At 47.4% G+C, this 19,635-nt stretch overlaps 2 protein-coding genes across 2 annotated transcripts; one reads left to right on the top strand and one right to left on the bottom strand.

The window, feature by feature from the left end:
* Positions 1–3,939: 3,939 nt before the first annotated feature.
* LOC108930138 (growth arrest-specific protein 1) lies at positions 3,940–6,025 on the top strand. Its single transcript, XM_029252050.1, has one exon. It carries the CDS (start codon positions 4,328–4,330, stop codon positions 5,108–5,110), a length of 783 nt encoding a protein of 260 aa, XP_029107883.1. The 5' UTR covers positions 3,940–4,327; the 3' UTR covers positions 5,111–6,025.
* Positions 6,026–9,104: 3,079 nt separating this feature from the next.
* Positions 9,105–16,802, bottom strand: ulk3 (unc-51 like kinase 3). Its single transcript, XM_029252054.1, has 7 exons — positions 16,626–16,802; positions 16,451–16,515; positions 15,566–15,644; positions 13,242–13,282; positions 12,727–12,774; positions 12,469–12,532; positions 9,105–9,795 (listed from the first exon to the last, which is right to left on the bottom strand). The coding sequence occupies exons 2-7, from the start codon at positions 16,511–16,513 to the stop codon at positions 9,779–9,781; spliced, it is 312 nt and encodes a 103-aa protein (XP_029107887.1). The 5' UTR covers positions 16,514–16,515; positions 16,626–16,802; the 3' UTR covers positions 9,105–9,778.
* Between the last annotated feature and the right edge of the window lie 2,833 nt (positions 16,803–19,635).

Below are 19,635 nucleotides of genomic sequence, written 5' to 3'. Positions count from 1 at the left end.
AAAAAAAAGCCAGCCGAGGCCGAAGGGGGTATTATACCTGCTGAAAAGGCCTCCGTGATGTAGCGCTGCATAGCCTGTTGCTTGGGTATGGAAAGGGGGTATATCTGGCCTCGGGGAGGTGTCGTTCCAGGAAGGAAGTCAATAGCACAGTCCCATAGCCGATGTGGGGGAATTACCGCTGCTTGCTTCTTGCTGAAGCCCTCGGCCAGGTTCTGATACTCAGGGGGAATGTCGACCTGTGGGGGTGATTCTGCATACTCAGCAGAAGTGGCCCAGCACGGGAGACAAATACATAGTCCCTGACAGTGAGGCCCCCATGACACCAGTTCTCCCGTGCTCCATTGAAAAACTGGGTCATGCAGGGAGAACCATGGGAAACCCAGAATGGCTGGAGCCTCAGGTGAAGCAAGCAGGTAGAACTGGATTTTCTCCTTGTGGCATGCCCCCACGGCCAGATGCATGGGTTCGGTCTGAGTATCAACAAACCCCTTCCCCAACGGCTGTCTGTCCAGGGCACTTACCCTCATCCTGACCTTACACAGATGTCTGGGAACCTGGTGTTTTTTAGCGAATGTGGTGTCCATGAAGCAGCCTGCAGCACCAGAGTCCACCAGTGCCTGGGCTTTCACTGTGGTGGTGCCCCAGGACAGAACAATGGGGACCATGAGATGAATGCATCTGAGGGTTCCACTCACCTGGGGTTCAGGCCGGGCTGGGCAGTCGACACAGATGTCCTGGGTTCCCGCAATAGAGACACAGGCAGCTCCGAAGTCTCCGCTGCCATTCTTCTGTGGTTAGGCAGCCATGTCCTAATTGAATGGGTGCAGGCATCGCCTGCGGCAGGGAACAGGTTGTCGGAATGGGCCTTGTGCGGGGTTCGCAGTCCCGGGCGAGGTTGTCAAGGTGACAGCGGTCTCGATAAACTGATTGAATGTCCATTTTTCACCCCGGAACACCAGCTCCTCTTTTAACACAGGATTCAGCCCACACTGGAAACAGGCCAGTAGGGCTTTCTGATTCCAACCACTGCGCTCGGACAGGATCTGGAAGTCCACCGCATACTCTGCGGCAGAACGGTCCCCTTGCTTCAGGTCCACAAGACGCTCCTCAGTTCCCTGGTCAGCAGAGGGGACCCCAAACACTTGGATGGTGTGCCATCATACCTTATTGCCGTTGCCAGCCGAAGGTGGTGTTCGGGTGGTGGTGATGACGCAGCAGCTGTGGGAGTGGGCATGTTCTGGGCCGGGTTTGTGCGCGTGCACAAACCCTTCTCTTGCAGCATGCTTACCAGATCTTGAAACACGTCGGTCAGGTTTTTAAGGGCGCGCTCTTGCACTCCCAGCAACGCCTCCTGGTCAGAGAGCACACGCTGGAAGCACGTTTGCTCCGCTGAGTCCGTAGGGGAGGTGGAAGCTTCTGTCATGGAATTTCCCCGGGGCAGGAGCATCAGACCCAAGTGCGGAGCACAGGAAGGGCTTTCAGGGGGCAATCCAGGAAACATGGTCAAGAAACAGGCAAAGGGTCACCGATGTGCAAACGAAGGTCAAAGGGAGAATCCAAGAGACATAATCCACAGACAGGCAAGGAGTCGTGGTAAACCAGGAAGTCGTGGAGATACAGGAGAGGGGTCGGGGCAACGAGGGTGACGATGAGGATGGGCGAGGGCAAGGACGAGGACTCAGGGAAGTCAGGAAAGCAAAGGCAAGGTACACAGGTGAGTAACGACACCGGACAAGGTTCCGTGTCTGTGTGTGCTCAGCATCTCCCTTTTATGCACCCATCCCTTGATCAACCACAGGTGCTCCTCGTTGTACCGAGGGGGGCGTGACAGGTAGCTTGATTTCTCAGTTCAGCAAGGTACATCTCGTCCATCAGGCAGTTGGTCATCATCTTCAGTCAGCATGGGGTGCGTCTGTGACCACCAGCCAGCCTCCTCAGCTTTTATTGTAGGGAGACAATGCTCAACAAGAAGAAATTGTTAGTAATTCACAATTTAATTTCTTAATGATTTGCCCAAGTGAACATGTTAGTATTTAGTCGGGATTTAAAGGCTGAGACAGACGGGGCATTTCTGACAGTAACTGGTAGACTACTCCACAGTTCAGGTGCTCTATAGATAAAGGCATGAACTCCTACTGAGGTCCCTAAACAGCATATGAGGCCCTAAACTAAACTGTTCTTGGACTATGGGAGGAAACCGACGCACCCGGAGGAAAGCCATGCAGACGATGGGAGAACATGCAAACTCCACACAGACAGATCCAGGCACTGTGAGGCAGCAGTGCTACTCGCTGAACTACTATGCCAAACCTATTATTATTATTAAATAATGAATAAAATAACCCCCTCAGCCTTATATAATTATATTAATTATAATTAATGATAAATATTACATTGACATGTATTCATTTAGCAGGCATTTTCTCCAAAGCGACGTACATCTCAGAGAAATACAATTTGTGCATTAGAAGAAAGAGTTGCAGACATGCGATTAAGTAAAGTTAGTTTCTTTCCACCATATGCACCAATGTTTATCGCACGAATAGCTGCATAAAACTCAGAATAGACGATTCCTGATCATCTTCCAACAATTTTTTTTTTTGAGATACACATTTACGTACAATACAGGAGTCGCTCTGTGTAAAGGCTTATCTGGGGATGATCATAAAGTTATAGTGCATGAACATAGCATACATGAGCTTCAGAGATCATGGGCAAAGTTAGTCCGGAAGAGGTGAGTTTTCAGACACTTTCTAAATGAGGACAGAGATTCAGCAGTTCTGAGTGAGAGGGGGAGGTCATTCCACCACAATGGAGCCAGAACTGAGAACCTCCGTGCTTTACTTTTCGTGTGCGAGACCACCAAGCGGGCAGATGTGGAAGAGCAAAGCGGTCTGGCTGGGTTTTTATAATAATAATAATAATAATAATAAAAATAATAATAATAATAATGCAAGTTATCCCAATCCATTATGTAATGTCTTGTAAATTATATATGTGATATTATATTTGAGCTGTTGAGGTCAGCCTGGACAACGCATAAATATAATGTAAATAAAGTGATGCTGGGTGATGTTTCCGTTGTAGAAACTTTCTGCTGGCATTTCTCGCAACTTCTTCACTTTGTTCAGCAGAATGGTCAGAAGGCCTGGGTGTCGCTTTGCCTTTTTCCGTGGCGTTTGGGGGGTGAGCGGGAAGAAGTTAGTTTCCATTTCAATGGCCCGGAGCCCTGTCCCCATTGGCAGTGCTCAAGTGCTGTGTGAAAGGGACGGGCTGTAAAATATATCGGTGCTGAAGGCCTCTCCATTGAGGGGCTGCAAGGCGTGGACAGTCCACAGCGCGGGGACACACAGGGCCACTGCATGGCCAGACCCACACAAAAGGGGTGAAACGGGCCAGAAAATGCCATTCTTCTCCATTCAGTGCCATCAATCAGAGCTTAAAAAGCAGCCGGAATGGGGGAGAGGGGAAGGGAAAGTGGAGGGGAGTCTGGTATGCGGGCCAGGAGTTGTTTTTGTCTTTTAAAATGTACTCTGCCCGAAGCCCGCAGTGTGAAGCTGTGCCTTTAGCTTCGCCTCTCAGTTTACAGCTAAACAGAAACAGATTTGTTGTTGCTGCGCTTCCATTTGTGCGGGCCGCGCATGTGAGTGAGCTCCCATCTGAGGAATGTCCGCCCCCTGCACCCACTTCTCCCACTTTCCTCCACTTTTTAATCGAAGAAACCGGGGGACCACACAGGTTGAGTTTCATTTACACAAAAAAAAAAAAATTATAAACATTTTATCGTGTATGTGACTCGCAGCGTGCCAAACAAGGCGACGTTGCCAAGGAGACGGAGCCCCGTGCGAGCCGTGAATGGGGCTGAAGGGGGTTGGGGAGGAAAAACTTCTCTTTCGGCGTTCCGGGGGGGGGGGCGACTAAACGAAGCGTGAAGCGTAACGGAGACGCGGACAAAGACGTCGGTAGAGGAGCAGAGAGAGGGGAGAGACTGGCAGAGAGGGGGGAAAAGCTCCGTGTCCTGAGGGTTGCAGCTCCGCGGAAAACCCAAAACAAAGCGGGCACGACTCGGATTCCTTTTGCTTCAGTTCTCCCGTTTAAGCTCGGAGATCGGAGTCGTGCCGAGAAGAGCTTACGGGCTCCCCCGCTGCTGAGAAGTCGGACCCAGGTGGCAGATATGCTTTCGGGCAGCCAGCGCGCTCTCCTCCCGGTCCCGCGTAGTTATGTCAGAGCGGCGTCCGTCGCGCTCTCGCTGCTTTGGTGACGCGCACGTGTGCCGCCGCTGTGTAGATGAGCGGGCGCGCGGCGCCCCGGATCGCGACGTGTGACCATGCGGCGCTGGCGCGTGGCGCTCGCGCTCCTCGCGGGGCTGCTGGCGCTCGACGCGCGCTACGTGTGCTGGCAGGCGGTGCTCCGGTGTCAGCAGGAGAGCGACTGCGAACTCGCCTACACGCAGTACCTGGCCGCCTGCGAAGCCAACATCCGGGGCCACCGCCGCCACTGTCCCAGCCACTGCATCGGCGCGCTCGTGCGGCTCAACGAGACGCGCAGCGGGCCGGACCTGGAGACGTGCGACTGCGGCCAGGACGCGCAGTGCCGGAGGACCAAGCGCGCCATAGAGCCGTGTCTTCCGCGGCGTTATCCGACTGACAGAGCCGGCATCGGGTGCACCGAGGCCCGCCAGCGCTGCGAGGAGGAGCCCGGCTGTCAGGCTTTGCTGACGGACTACCTGTCCAGCTGCGGACAGCTGTTCAACGGCAGGAGGTGCACGATTAAGTGCCGAAGCACCATTGAGCGCTTGCTGTCCGTCCCGAGCGGCGCGCTGCTCAGCCGCTGCGTGTGCGACGGCGTGGAGCGGCCCTTCTGCCAGGTGGTCAAGGAGAACATGGAGAAACTGTGCTCGATTGGGGACCAGGGCTTCTCCACCAGCGACGGGGATGTGCCGGACGACCTGTACGAGGACGAGGACTACGAGTCGCGAGCAGACCGGGAGGAGAATGAGCCGGACTCGGGAGCGTCCTTCTCCGGCTGCTGGCCGCTGCGAGCCGCCCTGGTGCCGCTGTGCGCCGCCGCCGCAGCCGCGCTCTCTGTGTACCGCAGCGCCCTGCTCTAAGACACAGCGAGGGACGGGGCAGGGACAGCTCACACACTTCCTCAGTGTTTCCACGGATGAGCTGTGGAAACGCGTCTCTGCACTGGCCGCACCCGGAGTGGATGATGCCGGCGGAATCAACATAAGAAGTGTCAGTGCGCCTGACTGTCACTGAAAGAGGTGTTGCATGTTGGGAGGATGATAGGATCAAGGTACCACAGTACTTCCTTTTATGAGCTGGTGTAGAGTAAGTGCCTCCTGGGGCACTGCTTTTGCTACTAGGAGATCCTAAATATGACAGTAAAGACTCTGTATCAAAGGGAAGTGGTTATTCCAGAGGAAACTAGAGAGCCTCCTTGTCCTTCTCTCCTCCTGCAGCTCTTCTTAACCCCCCCTCCCCCCGGTTTTATTTCCTTCCAGTGGCCCTCCAAGTGTGTGTCTTTATTAAGACTTTGGATAAACACCGTCGTGATCCAGTTTGCGTTCCCCCTTTTGCCTCCCTCCAGCAGCCCGCCATTGTGGCAAGCACACTTCAAATATTTGCTCTGGACGCACAGAGGAGAGGCAAAGTTCTCGGACAAAAAGGACAAATTGAGTGGAGTGTTTCCTCGGAGATCACCAGCTACCACTCCTCGTTTGTTCTACTGAAACCTCTCCAGTGACGGAGGCCCCCACACTATTAAAGCCTGCTTGTTTGAAGCTGTCTCCACACAAAAGGGTAGAGGTACATCAGCAACATTTAACATTAAAGTACATGTCTATGCCCGAAATAGGGAGCTGGAGCGTGGAAGCATTTCTAAACTCCTGTTCTGTTTTTCTAATAACATTTTCAGGCTTTGCATCACATCTGAGATATGGGTTTAACATTAAATCACGTTTACTTCATAAGTACTCTATTCTCATTCTTGCAGCATTCCATTCATTTTGACAGAACAGTTCATGGCCTGATATAATATTTATTTTTCGTTGAATCCCAGTGAGGTTTTTTTTGGTCATATGTTAATTTTAACATACCCTGTGAAAATGTAAATGTGTAACATTATCTACAGAAAGTATTTCTTTGTACATAATATGATATTTATGTGACAAGAAAAAGCAGAATAAAACTGGATGGGTGAACTTAATTATATGGGAAGTTTGAATTTTCTTATTGAAGTTATTGTTTTTTACTGTGCAAACTAGAGAGATGATGGAATATAGAATCCTTATTAACATCCTGAGAATTAAAAAAATACATTTAGTAATGGATTTGAAAAGGCTAATTCGGGGCAGGCAGAGTTTTAATTTATAGTCAGAGCTCTGGGGAACTGTGAAGGTGCAGTCTGGGGCCAGGACTCGCATACAAACATATGTTTGTCATATGTAGACAATACATGGCAGGCTTCTAAACAGAATTGTTGCAGAAAACACAGGCTATGTGAAGTGTCAACATTTAAACACACAGTGGTACAATTCTGAAAGCTCACAACTGAAGCAGAGTTACCAGCTGGGGCAGCAGAGCAGAATGGAGGAGGAATTCACTAGTATAAAAAAGAGACCCCCTCACCCCACCCTAGTCTCCAGCATTTGGCAATCAGAACCAGGCTGTTACGGTTCCTCCCACGTCTAACAGCCCCAGCTCTCATTCTGGGAACTTGGTCAAAACAAACCCAAGTGGCGGAAGTTTGAGTAAGTGATGGAAGGACCAGTGGTTTACAGTGGCAGCAATGCTCTGAAACTCGTTCATTTATTCATTTATTCACTTTAATTGGGCAGTTTTCACCGAAACAAACTCCAGTCCTCACCCCTTGACCACTAAACGATCTTGGGTAGGGAAAGGGGGGCATCTTTGTCCCTCATCAGTACAATGTTCCATTCATAGTACAGAGTCTCCCCAGGATAGACTGCTGCCCTGTGTAAGGGAAGGGGTTGGGGGGGGTTGGGATGGAGTGGGTGGTGGGGAGGTTAGGACTCATAGCTCCTTGAGGATTAAGGATTAAGCCCCCTGTTTCCCACAACAGCCCCCTCTTCAATTTGGCCACTGACAATCCCTCTACCTCGTTCTCATTAAGCGCATTAACAGAGCATGCAAATGGGGGAGGGGGTGGGGGTCAGGGGAGATGGGAGGAGGTCTGAATGCTCTTCATGTAGCTGAGGTGAAACGGAGGCCAATTAGAAGCACAGGCCTTGCGTGTGGGGGCTGGGGATTCTGTTTATACATTCTCTTTGAGTGTGGTCCCTGTCCTCTCCGGGAGCACCTGTGTGTGGGTAACGGCAGCCCAGAGATTCCCATGGCAGGGCTTGAAGGGCGTCCAGTGTACTCCTGCTCACATCTAACTCAGAGCACTTTGAGGATCTGGGATTACGCCAGGTGGTCCTGCACAGTGATGTGGAAATGGAATTCTTGCCTTTTGGTCACATTTGCACTGTGATCATCAACATTTTTATGGAGGATGATTCAGCATCAGTTATGCACCATTAAGACTGTCTCAGCTGTTTGACTCAACAGCAGTGTAATTTGACTGAATGATTGTGGAGACAGCAGAACAATTAGCAGGAAAAGTTTTGCTGATGAGGTACACAGTATATGCACATTTTAACAACAGCACACAGATTTAGAAAGTTGTTCACAATAAACACAACCTACTTAGTGGCTGGGGGGCATGGTAGTGCAGCGGGTTTGGCCTGTACCCACTCTCTGGCGGGTCTTGGGTTTGAGTCCCACTTGGGGTGCCTTGCAATGGACTGGCGTCCTGTCCTGAGTGTGTCCCCTCCGGCCTTGCGCCCCGTGTTGACTGGCTAGGCTCTGCTTCGCTGCGACCCCACTTGGGAGAGGTGGTTTTAGTCAGAGTGTATGTACTTAGTAGATGCCTGCTTGGTTTATGGCTCATCTTATGGAGAAATGATCAATTTAAAAGAAAATGGGAATTACTCTGGAGCAATTTGGGGTTTTAAGAAGAGACAAAGGTGGCCTTTCCCAGCATGGTCTGGAAGCAGGACAGCAAAGATGACTGATGTTATTTCAATATCTGCAATGTTTTCAGGAAGATTAATTTAGTAAGTTACGGGATGGTTGTTATTTAACTGAAAACTTTATCCAAGGTGACTTACAGTGTTAGATACACTGCAGTGAACTTCCTATAGGCAATAACAACTCTATACTGCAGAGCAAGGTAAGACACTCAACTGAGCTCACAATTTAGAGTTTCCAATGCACCTGAAACTTGTTTTTGGACTGTGGGAGGAAACCAGATCAACTTGAGGAAACCCACATGAACACTGGGAGAACACACACACACTCACTTTCTGAACCACTTGTCCCATACGGGGTCGCGGGGAGCCGGAGCCTACCCAGCAACACAGGGCATAAGGCCGGAGGGGACACACCCAGGACAGGACGCCAGTCCGTCGCAAGGCACCCTAAGCGGGACTCAAACCCCAGACCCACTGAAGAGCAGGACCCGGTCCAACCCACTGCGCCACCACACCCCCCATTGGGAGAACATCCAATTGCAAAACCCAGGTGCTGAGATCCACCAGTGGTACACACCACTTCTGGACTCATTTTCATGTGCAGTGGAATCAAATCGTTGCCATGTAAATAGACTGCAAAAGTGAACAGAGCAGAAGATGCTGAAGGTGCATGACATTATCTTCAACCAGAAGTGTGTTTCTTAGAAGTCATGAGACCCACCACAAAACAGACATCCAGAACTGACACATCCAGTTTGCACTTTTCTAATGACTTTTTATGCTTTGTTGGTAAGCTATTCAAAGTCACACTTCACTGCCAAACTCTCCTCTCTGAAATGTGTTTAATTGTGATGAAGTAATTCTCTTGGTGGAATCAGATGCAGTAAAACCCTGGACAGGGATCAAGGGACTGTGGGTATGAGAAGTGGACCTGCCAACTTTTCAAATGTTCCAAGTCTTACCAGGAAAATTGTACATTTAAGATTGAACACATGACAACCGATGAAGAATATTGTGTTTATTCTTAATTTAATAAATAATTTCAATATCCACCATACCCGAAAAATGCAGAATAAGAAAAGAGTTCCAGTAAAACTGGCAGTGTAAAATCAATACTCAGAGCATTCAAGAGATTCATGTGTCTGTAAATCCAGAGCTTTAGACAAGGCATTTTCAAGTGTCTGTGACTGAAAGAGATATCTTCCCATTAAAGGGACATGGACCAGGCTGGACACGGCATGCTACATAGAGGAAACCACTGAATAGTTATCCCTGAAACTTTTCTCACCTCTGGGAGGGGCTCCTGACTGATACGGACTCACAGCCCAAACACGGCAGACTTGTGGAACTCTGCTGCTGAGCGGCACCAACACAAACTGAACCAGAATGAAGAGTAAATAAACAAGGTCAAATCCTCACTCTCCTTGTGGAAGCAGCTCAGTGCAGTTTGCCCAGCAGTGGGATGTACAGCAAGGCCACGGTGTGAGTGAGTGAGATAGTGAGCGAGTGCATCTACATTCTAAGTAGGCAGCTGGAAATTATTTTCTGATTATAATTTATATTTACAGGTATTTTCCCTTTCAAATGCAAAGAGTTCACTTTCAAATTAAATGACTGCAAAGCATCTTAGGGACTGAAAGGACTGTCTGCCAATTGCTGGGGTCCACATCCTGGCTGGGTTGTCTGGACATGATGCCTCTGGTTCTCTACTTGGTTCCTGTTGTCCAGAGTCCAGGCTCACTGCATACAGCATGCTGGGGGGGCACAGAGACACACACATTAATCATTTAGATTAGCCCAATATTTAGCCCACAGCGATACAAAGGGCCACAGTGGTGAAAAAAAGGACAGTGTGCACAGAGCTACAATGACCCTGACCCATGCACCCAATACCTGTCCCCGTCACCCAAACAGATGGCCAAAGGGAAAGCATCTCTCTACTGACATCACCAAATACAATTACGATACAGGCATCCCTCGATTTACGAACTTCCTTTATCCAAACTGCCAATATAACAGCTTTTGGTTTCCAATTTTTGATTTCCAAAATGAAAAATCAATATTATGAACTTTATCTTAAGTATGTCCAAAAAAAAAAAAAAAACAACTGAAAGTCACATATCGCATGAGTGAAGTGGAAGTGCAATAATGCCCTATAGTTGGCGCTAGTGTACCATCAGCTGTTTCCTTTTGGTTCCCTGTCTTGTGTTCGCTTCGTTTCTACGTGTTTGTGCAGTGGCAGTGCAAGAATGACTGCCAAGCTTCCTCCCACCTCCACAAGTCACAATCAACTCTTCCTTCTCTTCACTTGGTAAGTACAGTAACAGTTTTACAGTAAACTGCCTTTTCTGTGTATTTTAAATTGTTTTCTGCAGTCATTTAACATAAATGTCATCACTTAATGTTCATTACTGACTACAAGGAGAACATTTTTTTTCCTCAAATGTAAAGCCTAGAAACACACCCATTAATGACCTCATTAACACACACACACACACACACACACACACACACACACACACACACACACACACACACACACAGAAATCGCTTGTCCCAAATGGAGGGGGGGGGTCATGGCAAACCAGAGCCTAGCAACACAGGGCGCAAGGCTTCAGGGGGGAGGAGACACACCCAGGACAAGATGCCAGTCCATCACAAGGCACCTCAAGCGGGACTTGAACCCCAGACCCACCACACAGCAGGACCTGGCCAAGCCCATTGCGCCACCACACTCTCCTGACCTCATTAAGTGTTTCATAATCATGACGTGTTTCATAACATGTTGAAATCATGGATTGATAGTTAAACAGGCGTTTTACACAGTTTAGTGACATTTGGAAAAATTTTTTGCGTCTTGTGTTGCCGGGTGAGGCTCTGACTCACCACGACCCGACTCGGGATATGCAGTTGCTGAGATTGGTTGGTTGGTTGGGTTCGACTGGAAACAGATTATTATTTTTCCCCCCCTTAAACTAATGAGAAATAAGCTTTCGGAATCTGAAATTTTGGAATGTGCACCATTTCTAGGAACTAATTGTTTTGGTATCTTGCTCAAGGGTAGTATAGCTGGAGATGGGATTTGAACCTGCGGTCCAAAAGCAGCAGCTCTAATCACTACGCTATCAGCTGTCCCCATCACACACACAACACATACATTCATCCCGTTATTTGGTTTCCTGATTTCAAATGTAGACTTTTAAAAAAAAAAAAAAAAACTTGTGAATTGTGAGCTTTTGGATACATGCCCATGTTTGCTAATACAGCTACATCTGCGATTCTGAAGAGCTTTGTGGACATGCGCATTTCCAAAAAAGGTTTATGGAGGCAAGGGAATCAAAAACAGTTTGTTTAAATTATTTTTTGGGAAGAAATCCTGAAAAAGCAAAACTGCAAAAAATTTTATGATCAATCCAGCACATTATGATCTTTTTAATATCCCTATGATGTCAGGCATAATTTTACTGTGATTTTGGTGTGAACTTGCGATGTTGTTGAAACAGAATTTTCCCCCTATAAAAAGTAATGTAATAAAACATTCCATTTTCCTATTTTTTGATACTCAGCTGGTTTTCAGGAACAGATTTTGGCCAGTTACTGGAGGATAAGTGCATTTACCAGAAACAAGATATGTGAAAACCAGAAAAACAGCTAATAAGGATAATAAGGAAACAAGCAAAGAACTAAATATATAATATATCAATAAATATAATCCCTCCATCACAAATGTGCTTCAAGGTAAGGTGATTATGAAGTTATGATGAGGTAAACAAAACAAAAACTCTGGACTGACACATGCACAGCGGGTCACGACCAGTCAGCACATCAACAGGATTGACCTAAGCCAGCTGGCCGCCCACTTCAGGGAACAAGTATGATGACAGGGCAGTTGGATCAGCAGGATCAGAGGTCACAGAGTTGTCTGAGGTGGTGAGCAATGGTCTTTCCTATTGTTCTGCACACATGGTGGCGGACCCCCTGCCTGCTGGCACTGGGTGGCTAGAGGAGTTTGCAGATCTGGAAGGGGTGTTGTTTGAAGGAAACGGAGATCATTAGGAGACCTTATATAAACAGGGTCCCCAGAACGTTTCTCTGGAATAACCAGAGAACTTCAAGCCCCTTTGGTGGACGGCAGCCAATCAGCAACACGCCATGCCAGGCGTCTGACAGAAAGCATCTGGGGGACCTATAAAATATCCTGGTGGGGGAGAAAGACCAAAGTGTCCTTTCAAAGGGGGCCTTTTATTAGCTGGTTCTGCGAGTCCCAGCAGAGGGAAGACAGGCCAGCTCAGGGTTATCCAAAGACCATAGACAGTAGCAGATCGTTTGGGGGGGGGGGGGGCGACACCTACACCCTCTGATGAACTGATTGCAGAGGCAGCAGCTCTAACCACTACGCCACCTTCTGCCCACACTCTGATACTTACAGGTGCGCACTGACTCGGAGAGGGCCTCTCTGTCCAGCGAGACATCAGTCTGTGCATCTTGCATCTGAAAAACAGGAAGGTGCCTTACTTTGGAGCATAAGCAGGCCTCACCAAGGGCACGTGCGCTGAGTCACGGGCAGGACACGGCCAAAGGGAAAAGGCTGCCGGCAATGGGCAGTGTGTCACAGACATATGACAACCACAGTGGGACATTTGACAAGTATCACCGTCAAATAGCTGTCAGCCAAAAACGCCCACCTTCAAGTGCTCTTTGAGGTACTCAGCTCTGGTCATCAGGCTTTTAATCTGTGGAAACAAAAAGATGGATAAAAAAAATATGCAGACATGAATGGCAGGGTGTATATTACTGTAGCCCTGTAGGAAACAGACCGGTGCTAGCAGGGTGAAGGCGGTAGTCAGCATCCAAAGGCACATGCCGACGGCATTCCCACATGGAACCCAAGTGTGACCAGCACATATGGTTCATATTTATAATGCTTATGGCAACAGCACCTGAATTTATTTAGACACCCATAAAGTAGAAGGGTCTAAGATCCAGAGACTTTAATCTTTCTTCAGACTTGTCATCAAAGCTGACTGAATGACTGCAGAATAAATTAAATCAGAAGCAAAACACACATAGCGTGGCCAGGATCATTTTTTGTGTGTGTGTGTGTGTGTGTGTGTGTGTGTGTGTGTGTGTGTGTGTGTGTGTGTGTGTGTGTGTATATATTATATGAGCTGTATGGGCATGCGGACTTGGAAATGCTTACCTCGCTGTGGAGCAGCTCTCTCCTCCGACCCTGGGGCTCCGCTGGGGCAGGACAGATGGGGATTGGTTCAAGAAGAAAACGCAAGGGTGTGACAAAAGGGACAAAAAAAGATAAAGGGTGCACAGGAAAAGAGATAAATGCTACTGTGATTCCACACTTACTTTCACCAAGTTATTCTTCCCTTCCTGTGGCCAAAAAAGCTTAGAAAGAATTGTGAGTTTGTGAAATTAATTGGAATTATCTGGATTTCAAATGGCTCCTAAAATGCAATGTACTCTTCATCTGTTGAAATAATAAAGACTTCTAAATTTCATATTGTCATATCTTTCTTGAAAAATTGATTCAACAATCAAACTTACTGATAGAAAAAGTATGTGATCCCTTATATTCAGTAACTAGTGGAACCTCATTTATGTTTCAATTCACGTATATTTTTAGGATGTTTTGCTGGAACACTCTGCTTCAAATCACATCACAGTTTCAGTGGGACTGAGGTCAGGACTCTTGTTTGGCCAATCTAAAACAGAACTTCTGTTTAAACTGCTTTGTTTTTCATTTACACCTGTATTTTGAATAAAGTCAGGTTACACTATCCAACTTCTTCTGAGTTTTAAATCACAGACAGACACCCTGACATTCTTCTGCAGAATTCTGTGATGCAACTTGAAATTCATTGATTCCTCAGTGATACCAAGGCACCCAGACCCTGAGGCAGCAAAAGAAGCCCCACAACATTACACTCCCACCACGCTTCACAGCTGGAATGAGGGTTTGATGTTTGTGCTCAGTGTTTTGACTTCTCTAAATATAACACTGTGTACCTTTACCAAAAAGTTAAACTTTTGCAAGCAAACAGTGTTCAGGTAATGCTCTGGAACATACAGGTGGTATTTAGCTTGAGACTGGAGAGGTGGTTTCTTCCATGATAACCTCCAAGATCATATCGCAGAGTCATGAACAAAGACATTATAAAGTGCAAGAAATGTCTGTAGATCCTTAAATGTCACCAAAGGGCTTTGTCTTTTAAGGCAGCCCCTGAACTTTGTAGGACACCCACTTCTGAATTCCTTCAATTTGTAAACTATCTGCCTTAGAAACCCTTTTGTAACCCTTTCCACTCTTATGAGTTCCAATAAATCTTATGAGGGCCTCTGAAATCAGTCCACGTTGCACTTCATAGTAACCAAAACTGTGTGCTTCTTTTCATACAGCAGGGCAGTTCAAACTCAAAAGCTGAAATGATTTGAATAGCTGACTCACTGATTACAATATTTTATCCCAATTACCCTCTTTTCAAGATGTCATTATCCTAGAGGTTCTTTACTTTTTCCATCAATGATCATGATTTAAACAGTCATTTGTTTAGCAAAGTTAAGGAATGTAAATATTGTGCATTTTTCCCCCAAGTAAAAATTAAAAAAATTCCAATTTATTATGACTTAGATGAATGATAGATCACATTTTATGAGTCACTCGTGCAGATAATTGTAAAGGGTTCCACAGGCTTTTTCTCCAATCTTATGAGAGAAGACGGCAGGAGAAAAACTGGTTTAAAGCTGCAAGGCATAGTGGGAAGCGCTGCGGAACAGAATGAGATCTCGTGCCATGGCAACAATCCCCTGATCTAGAGTGAGACCATGCAAATTCTCCTCTATTAGAGCGATAATAGTTTTTATTTGTTTCCAGCATGCAATAGCTCTGGGGAGTGAACGGCCTGTCCTCAATAGGAACCAGATGGCTGGTCCTGGCTACCACACGCACTGGTGTAGGCCTTCACAGGAGCTTTGAGCTGCGTCTGGCTCCCACCGGCGTCTCTATTAGTCCCCCCAATGGGGGGGGCTAATACATGCCAGCCCGCAGTGGGCGGGCGCCCCACCACAGAGACGAAGAGTGTCTGCTGAGGAGGGAGGTGGGGACGACAGATGCCCACCCACAGTATATTGGGTCACCATCCTGATCCCCATCCCAGACAGCTGGCCAATCAAGTCCAGTCGCTTGCTAACTTCCTGTTCCCCTCTGGAGATGCAACAGATTGGATGTGTGCTCTTTTCTAGTTCTCTCCGTTTTCCTGAGCTATGATCTCACAAAGCAAATGGCAGATTTATCTTTCCACAATTTACTTTGTGTGTGCGTGTCCATAGCAACTGTCACTAATGAACAGGTGTGTAGTTAAGGCACTGGGGTTGTAGACCATGTTTGCCCCAACTACAGCTGCTGCCCAGAACAATCACACAGCGCAAGGTGTGCTCAGCTGTTGATGCAGCCAGCCAAGCAAACAGAGCAGTCAGTGACAGTGAGGAGAATTATGGGAGTGGTGCTCTCACCTGCCAGTGCCAGCAGCAGCTCACCCAGACTCTGCTGATACATGTCCAGTGTGTCCCAGTCCTCCAGGCCACCCTCCTCCTGATGAAGTACAGCCAACCCAAAGCAACTTAATAATAATAATATTATTATTATTATTATTATTATTATTATTATTAAGATCAGGACCCAGCCAAGCTTGCTGCGCCACTACGCCCTCCATACTACACTATGTAATTTATCTACTTATTATGGCCAGTTGTGGGGCAGACGTGGCCACATGGGCAACACTGAATCAGTAGACAGTTTTCATAAACCAAAAAGAACTAAAACCAGCCTGTCCAGGCAAACAGCAACAACACAACCACACTGTCCCCCCAAAAGCAGTCCTTCACCAAAACACCACCCTCCAAAATTCTTCAGGCCAGCTGCCTTTGCAGTCCAAATAAGTGGTCCTTAAGTGTCAACAGCTAGTCGTCATGATTGAATTAGGGCAGGAGCAGGTCCTTGGAAGCTGTCCATCTTGCTGCTCCTGCCTCCTGCCATGGGTTAGACCACCCACCAGCTCACAATATCTATACTACAGAGCAATATAACATACACTCGCTCACTCACACAATAACTATGGTCTACTCAGAGTCACCATCCCATCTGAAACATGTCTTTAGACAGTGGGAGGAAATGCATGCAGACACAGGCATTAACAATCTCCACACAGTCTGAGCTGGATTCAAACCCAGGTTCAAACCGATAGCCCAGGGGCCGTGAGGCCCCAGCGCTAGCCGCTGCACCGTTGTGTTGCCCCTTACATCCTCAGTACAACAACACTGCCCTTTAGAAAGCTACAACTCCACCCCAGTTCTGGAAGCTTTCCTGCCTCCAGCTACCCATGCTGCCCCACTGCTTACCTTAGCCACTGCAGAAGCTGCCACATCCAATGCAGCCAACAGACGGGGATGGTCCCGAGACATTTCTGAGTGGGGCGGAAAGAAGCAGACTGAGGACGGCAAGGTCTGCGGACACCCAGGAAGCATACAGCCCCAGCACTGAGTATGTAGAACCACAGTTTGAGAGCTCCTGTACCGTGCAGGATGTCTCTTGCACACTGTGCTTCCTGGAAATGTGTTCTGTTGTCTGACGCTACCAGGGCCTTCAGCTCCTCTGCCCGCGACACATACTGGTGGACCTGGTAGAGAGAGACCCATTTTAAAACAGCAGTAGAGTGCTTACATCTGCTACTGTTCAACTCAGAGGCTGCAGGTTCAAATTCCACCTCCTGCTCTAGTGTACACACGCACACACTGTCTGAAACCGCTCATCTCAAGCGGGGTCGTGGCAAATTGGAGCCTAACCCAGCAACACAGGGCACAAGGCTGGAGGGGGAGGGGAAACACCCAGGACGGGACACCAGTCCATCGCAGGGCACCCCAAGAGGGACTTGAACCCCAGACCCAGCGGAGAGCAAGACCCGCTCAAACCCACTACGCCACCACGCCCCCTCTCCTGCTCTAGTACCCTTGATTAAAGTATGTATACTGAACGATGCAGTAAAAATCACCCTGCCCTATAAATGGGTTAATCACTGCACGTAACTTACCACTGTAAATTGCGTTGGAGAAAAGCATGAGATAAATGAGTAAATGGCTGCAGACAGACAAATACAGAGGTCGTTGTGCACAGTGTCACGAAAAAGATAAAACAAATGTCATTACTTACTATTCCTGACACAATTTCCAGTCTGTTCCTAACATAACGGGGTGAGCATTATACACAAGAGCTGATGAGTTTCCAAAAAGAGACGAGACTCCTTTTATATTCCAAAGCTATCAATCTATTGCCTTTAAATTCTTATTCACTTTTCTGTTAGTGTTTTTGTGTAGTGATTATGACATCCCTTTTTTTTTTTTTAACTTATTATATCTTATATAATAAAACTTATAGTAACTTATTATAACAACATTATTTTGCTTCCCTGAGTGTAATGTATATATTTGTCCCATACCTGAAAAAATTAAATAGAAAAATTAAACACAAAGACACGCGCCGACACTATATTCTTGCAGTCAGGTGAAGAGAACAACTAAGATGAATGTGCTCAGTTCCTCAACAGTCAGCATCGCACCTGGAAGTTACACATAATGCCACATAATTCACTCATTTCTATGCATTACATTAATAAATTCAGGCAACAGAGGAGTGCATTTATTACCCTGTCTATGTTCACATCACACAAAGTATAAGTCCATATGAGTGACCCCGACCCCAAACTTGACACCTCACCGTGGTTCTTACCCCACACATGACCCCAAAGATAAAACCCTGCCCCTCCCTCACTCCCTCCCTCCCTCCCCACGCACCTTCTGTCTCAAAGCTTCTTTGCGTTGCCGGTCAGTCTCATCTGGAGAAACAGCAGTGATCAGGCACCACAGTCGCTTGGCAAGAGGGAAACGACACGTCTACATGGCCCGTTTTTGTTTTAGCGTACAGAAGCTAAAGGGAACCTGCACCTATTAAAAACTACGACATTCAAAGAAATATTGGCTGGTTTCACATTCCAGGCTGGTCTTTCATGGACACACAACCAAGGTTATAGTGAGGTGAGCTAGCTAGTTCTTGAATTAGGGAAGCACCGAAAATAAATTGAGAGTAATTCATATTTTCGTATCTCATATTCCCATTATCATGAATAAATCAAACTCACTTTGATAGTCCAGTTTACAGCGAACATCCCTATTATTCAAAGTGCTCCCCTAAAACATACACGTCAAGGTGGTACAGGGTGGTCTGTGAAGGCAGATGGCTCCAGAGGGCGGCTCTTACAGTGAATGGCAGGTACAAAGTGCTCCAGGGCGCTACAGTAGAGTGAGAGAGCGGCCGATCGGTCCCCCGCCTGGTCCCGGTCCACGGCTTGCACCACCAGCTCCTTCTGTGGGACAGGGCAAGCAAGGAAAATCTGAGACTGTAATGTCACAAAATCTAAACACGCTTTCCTATTCTCCTTCTCTTATTACTAACATAATTTATGGCAGGGGGCACGGTGGTGCAGCAGATTTGGCTGAGGCCTGCTCTGTGGTGGGTCTGGGGTTCGAGTCCCGCTGGGGGTGCCTTGCGGTGGACTGGCGTCCTGTCCAGGGTGCGTCCTTGCGTCCTGCGTTGCTGGGTTAGGCTACAGTTCACTGATATTGTGTGTGATTATTTACATGCAATGCAGAATATTCTTGTGCAGTGCATCTTGCTCAGCTTATGACTTTACCAGCTTTCTATGAGCTGTAATGTTTCAAAATCTACACATTTTACTGTTTCTCTTTTGTTCTTATTATTTTTTCTTTCATCATCCCTCTCATTCATGTGTTTCAGCTGGTTCTTCGTGAATTCAGATCCCAGCAAGAAACCAAAAAAAAAAATCATCCAAGCACTTTGCGAAGGAAGTGTTTGGTTGCAGTCAGTGTGTGATCTTCTGGATTTGGGTTGCATTTGGTCGGCGTGAGAGCGTCACCAAGTTGTTCCAGAAGTCCTTCTTGAGTGTTCCTAACACACCTACCATTACTGGTAGCACCCTGGTCTTGACATTCCTTATTCTACAAACACAAATTTCTAGGTCAGTCTCTTACAGCGTAAAGAGGGGGATCACTAGATCAGTCAATAGCCATGTCTCTTTATTATTGTGCAGCACTATGTCAGGAAGGTTGGCTGCTAGCGTACGATCTGTGACTATCAGTCAGTCCGAAGGGATGGCAACATCGCTGACGTTCATTACATTTCCAGGCTTATCCTATCAGTATCTTTTCATTTGGACCCCCAGGTGTTTGCAAATTGTCCATATTGTTTCTATGATTATTATCATCTACTAAGCAGACAATCTTGGGCAAAGCATTGTACCTTGGACTTTATCGACATTTCATGGATATGGAAACTCTTCAGAAGCAACTCAAGTCAAAAACCCTCAGGACCTGCCCTCCTGACACATTCACTGTGACCTTGGGGTTTAAGTAGGCTGCCATGCCCCTACCTACCTCCAGCAGCCTAGCCTCTGATGAAGAGTCCCACTCACCGCTTTTCCCAGGCTCTCCGCACCGGGCATGTGCTCCAGGTC

The sequence above is a fragment of the Scleropages formosus genome, chromosome 5 (assembly GCF_900964775.1).
Source record: "Scleropages formosus chromosome 5, fSclFor1.1, whole genome shotgun sequence".
Taxonomy (NCBI): Eukaryota; Metazoa; Chordata; class Actinopteri; order Osteoglossiformes; family Osteoglossidae; genus Scleropages; species Scleropages formosus.
The sequence above is the reverse complement of the archived record's forward strand: the minus strand, read 5'-3'. Positions and strand labels throughout refer to the sequence as shown.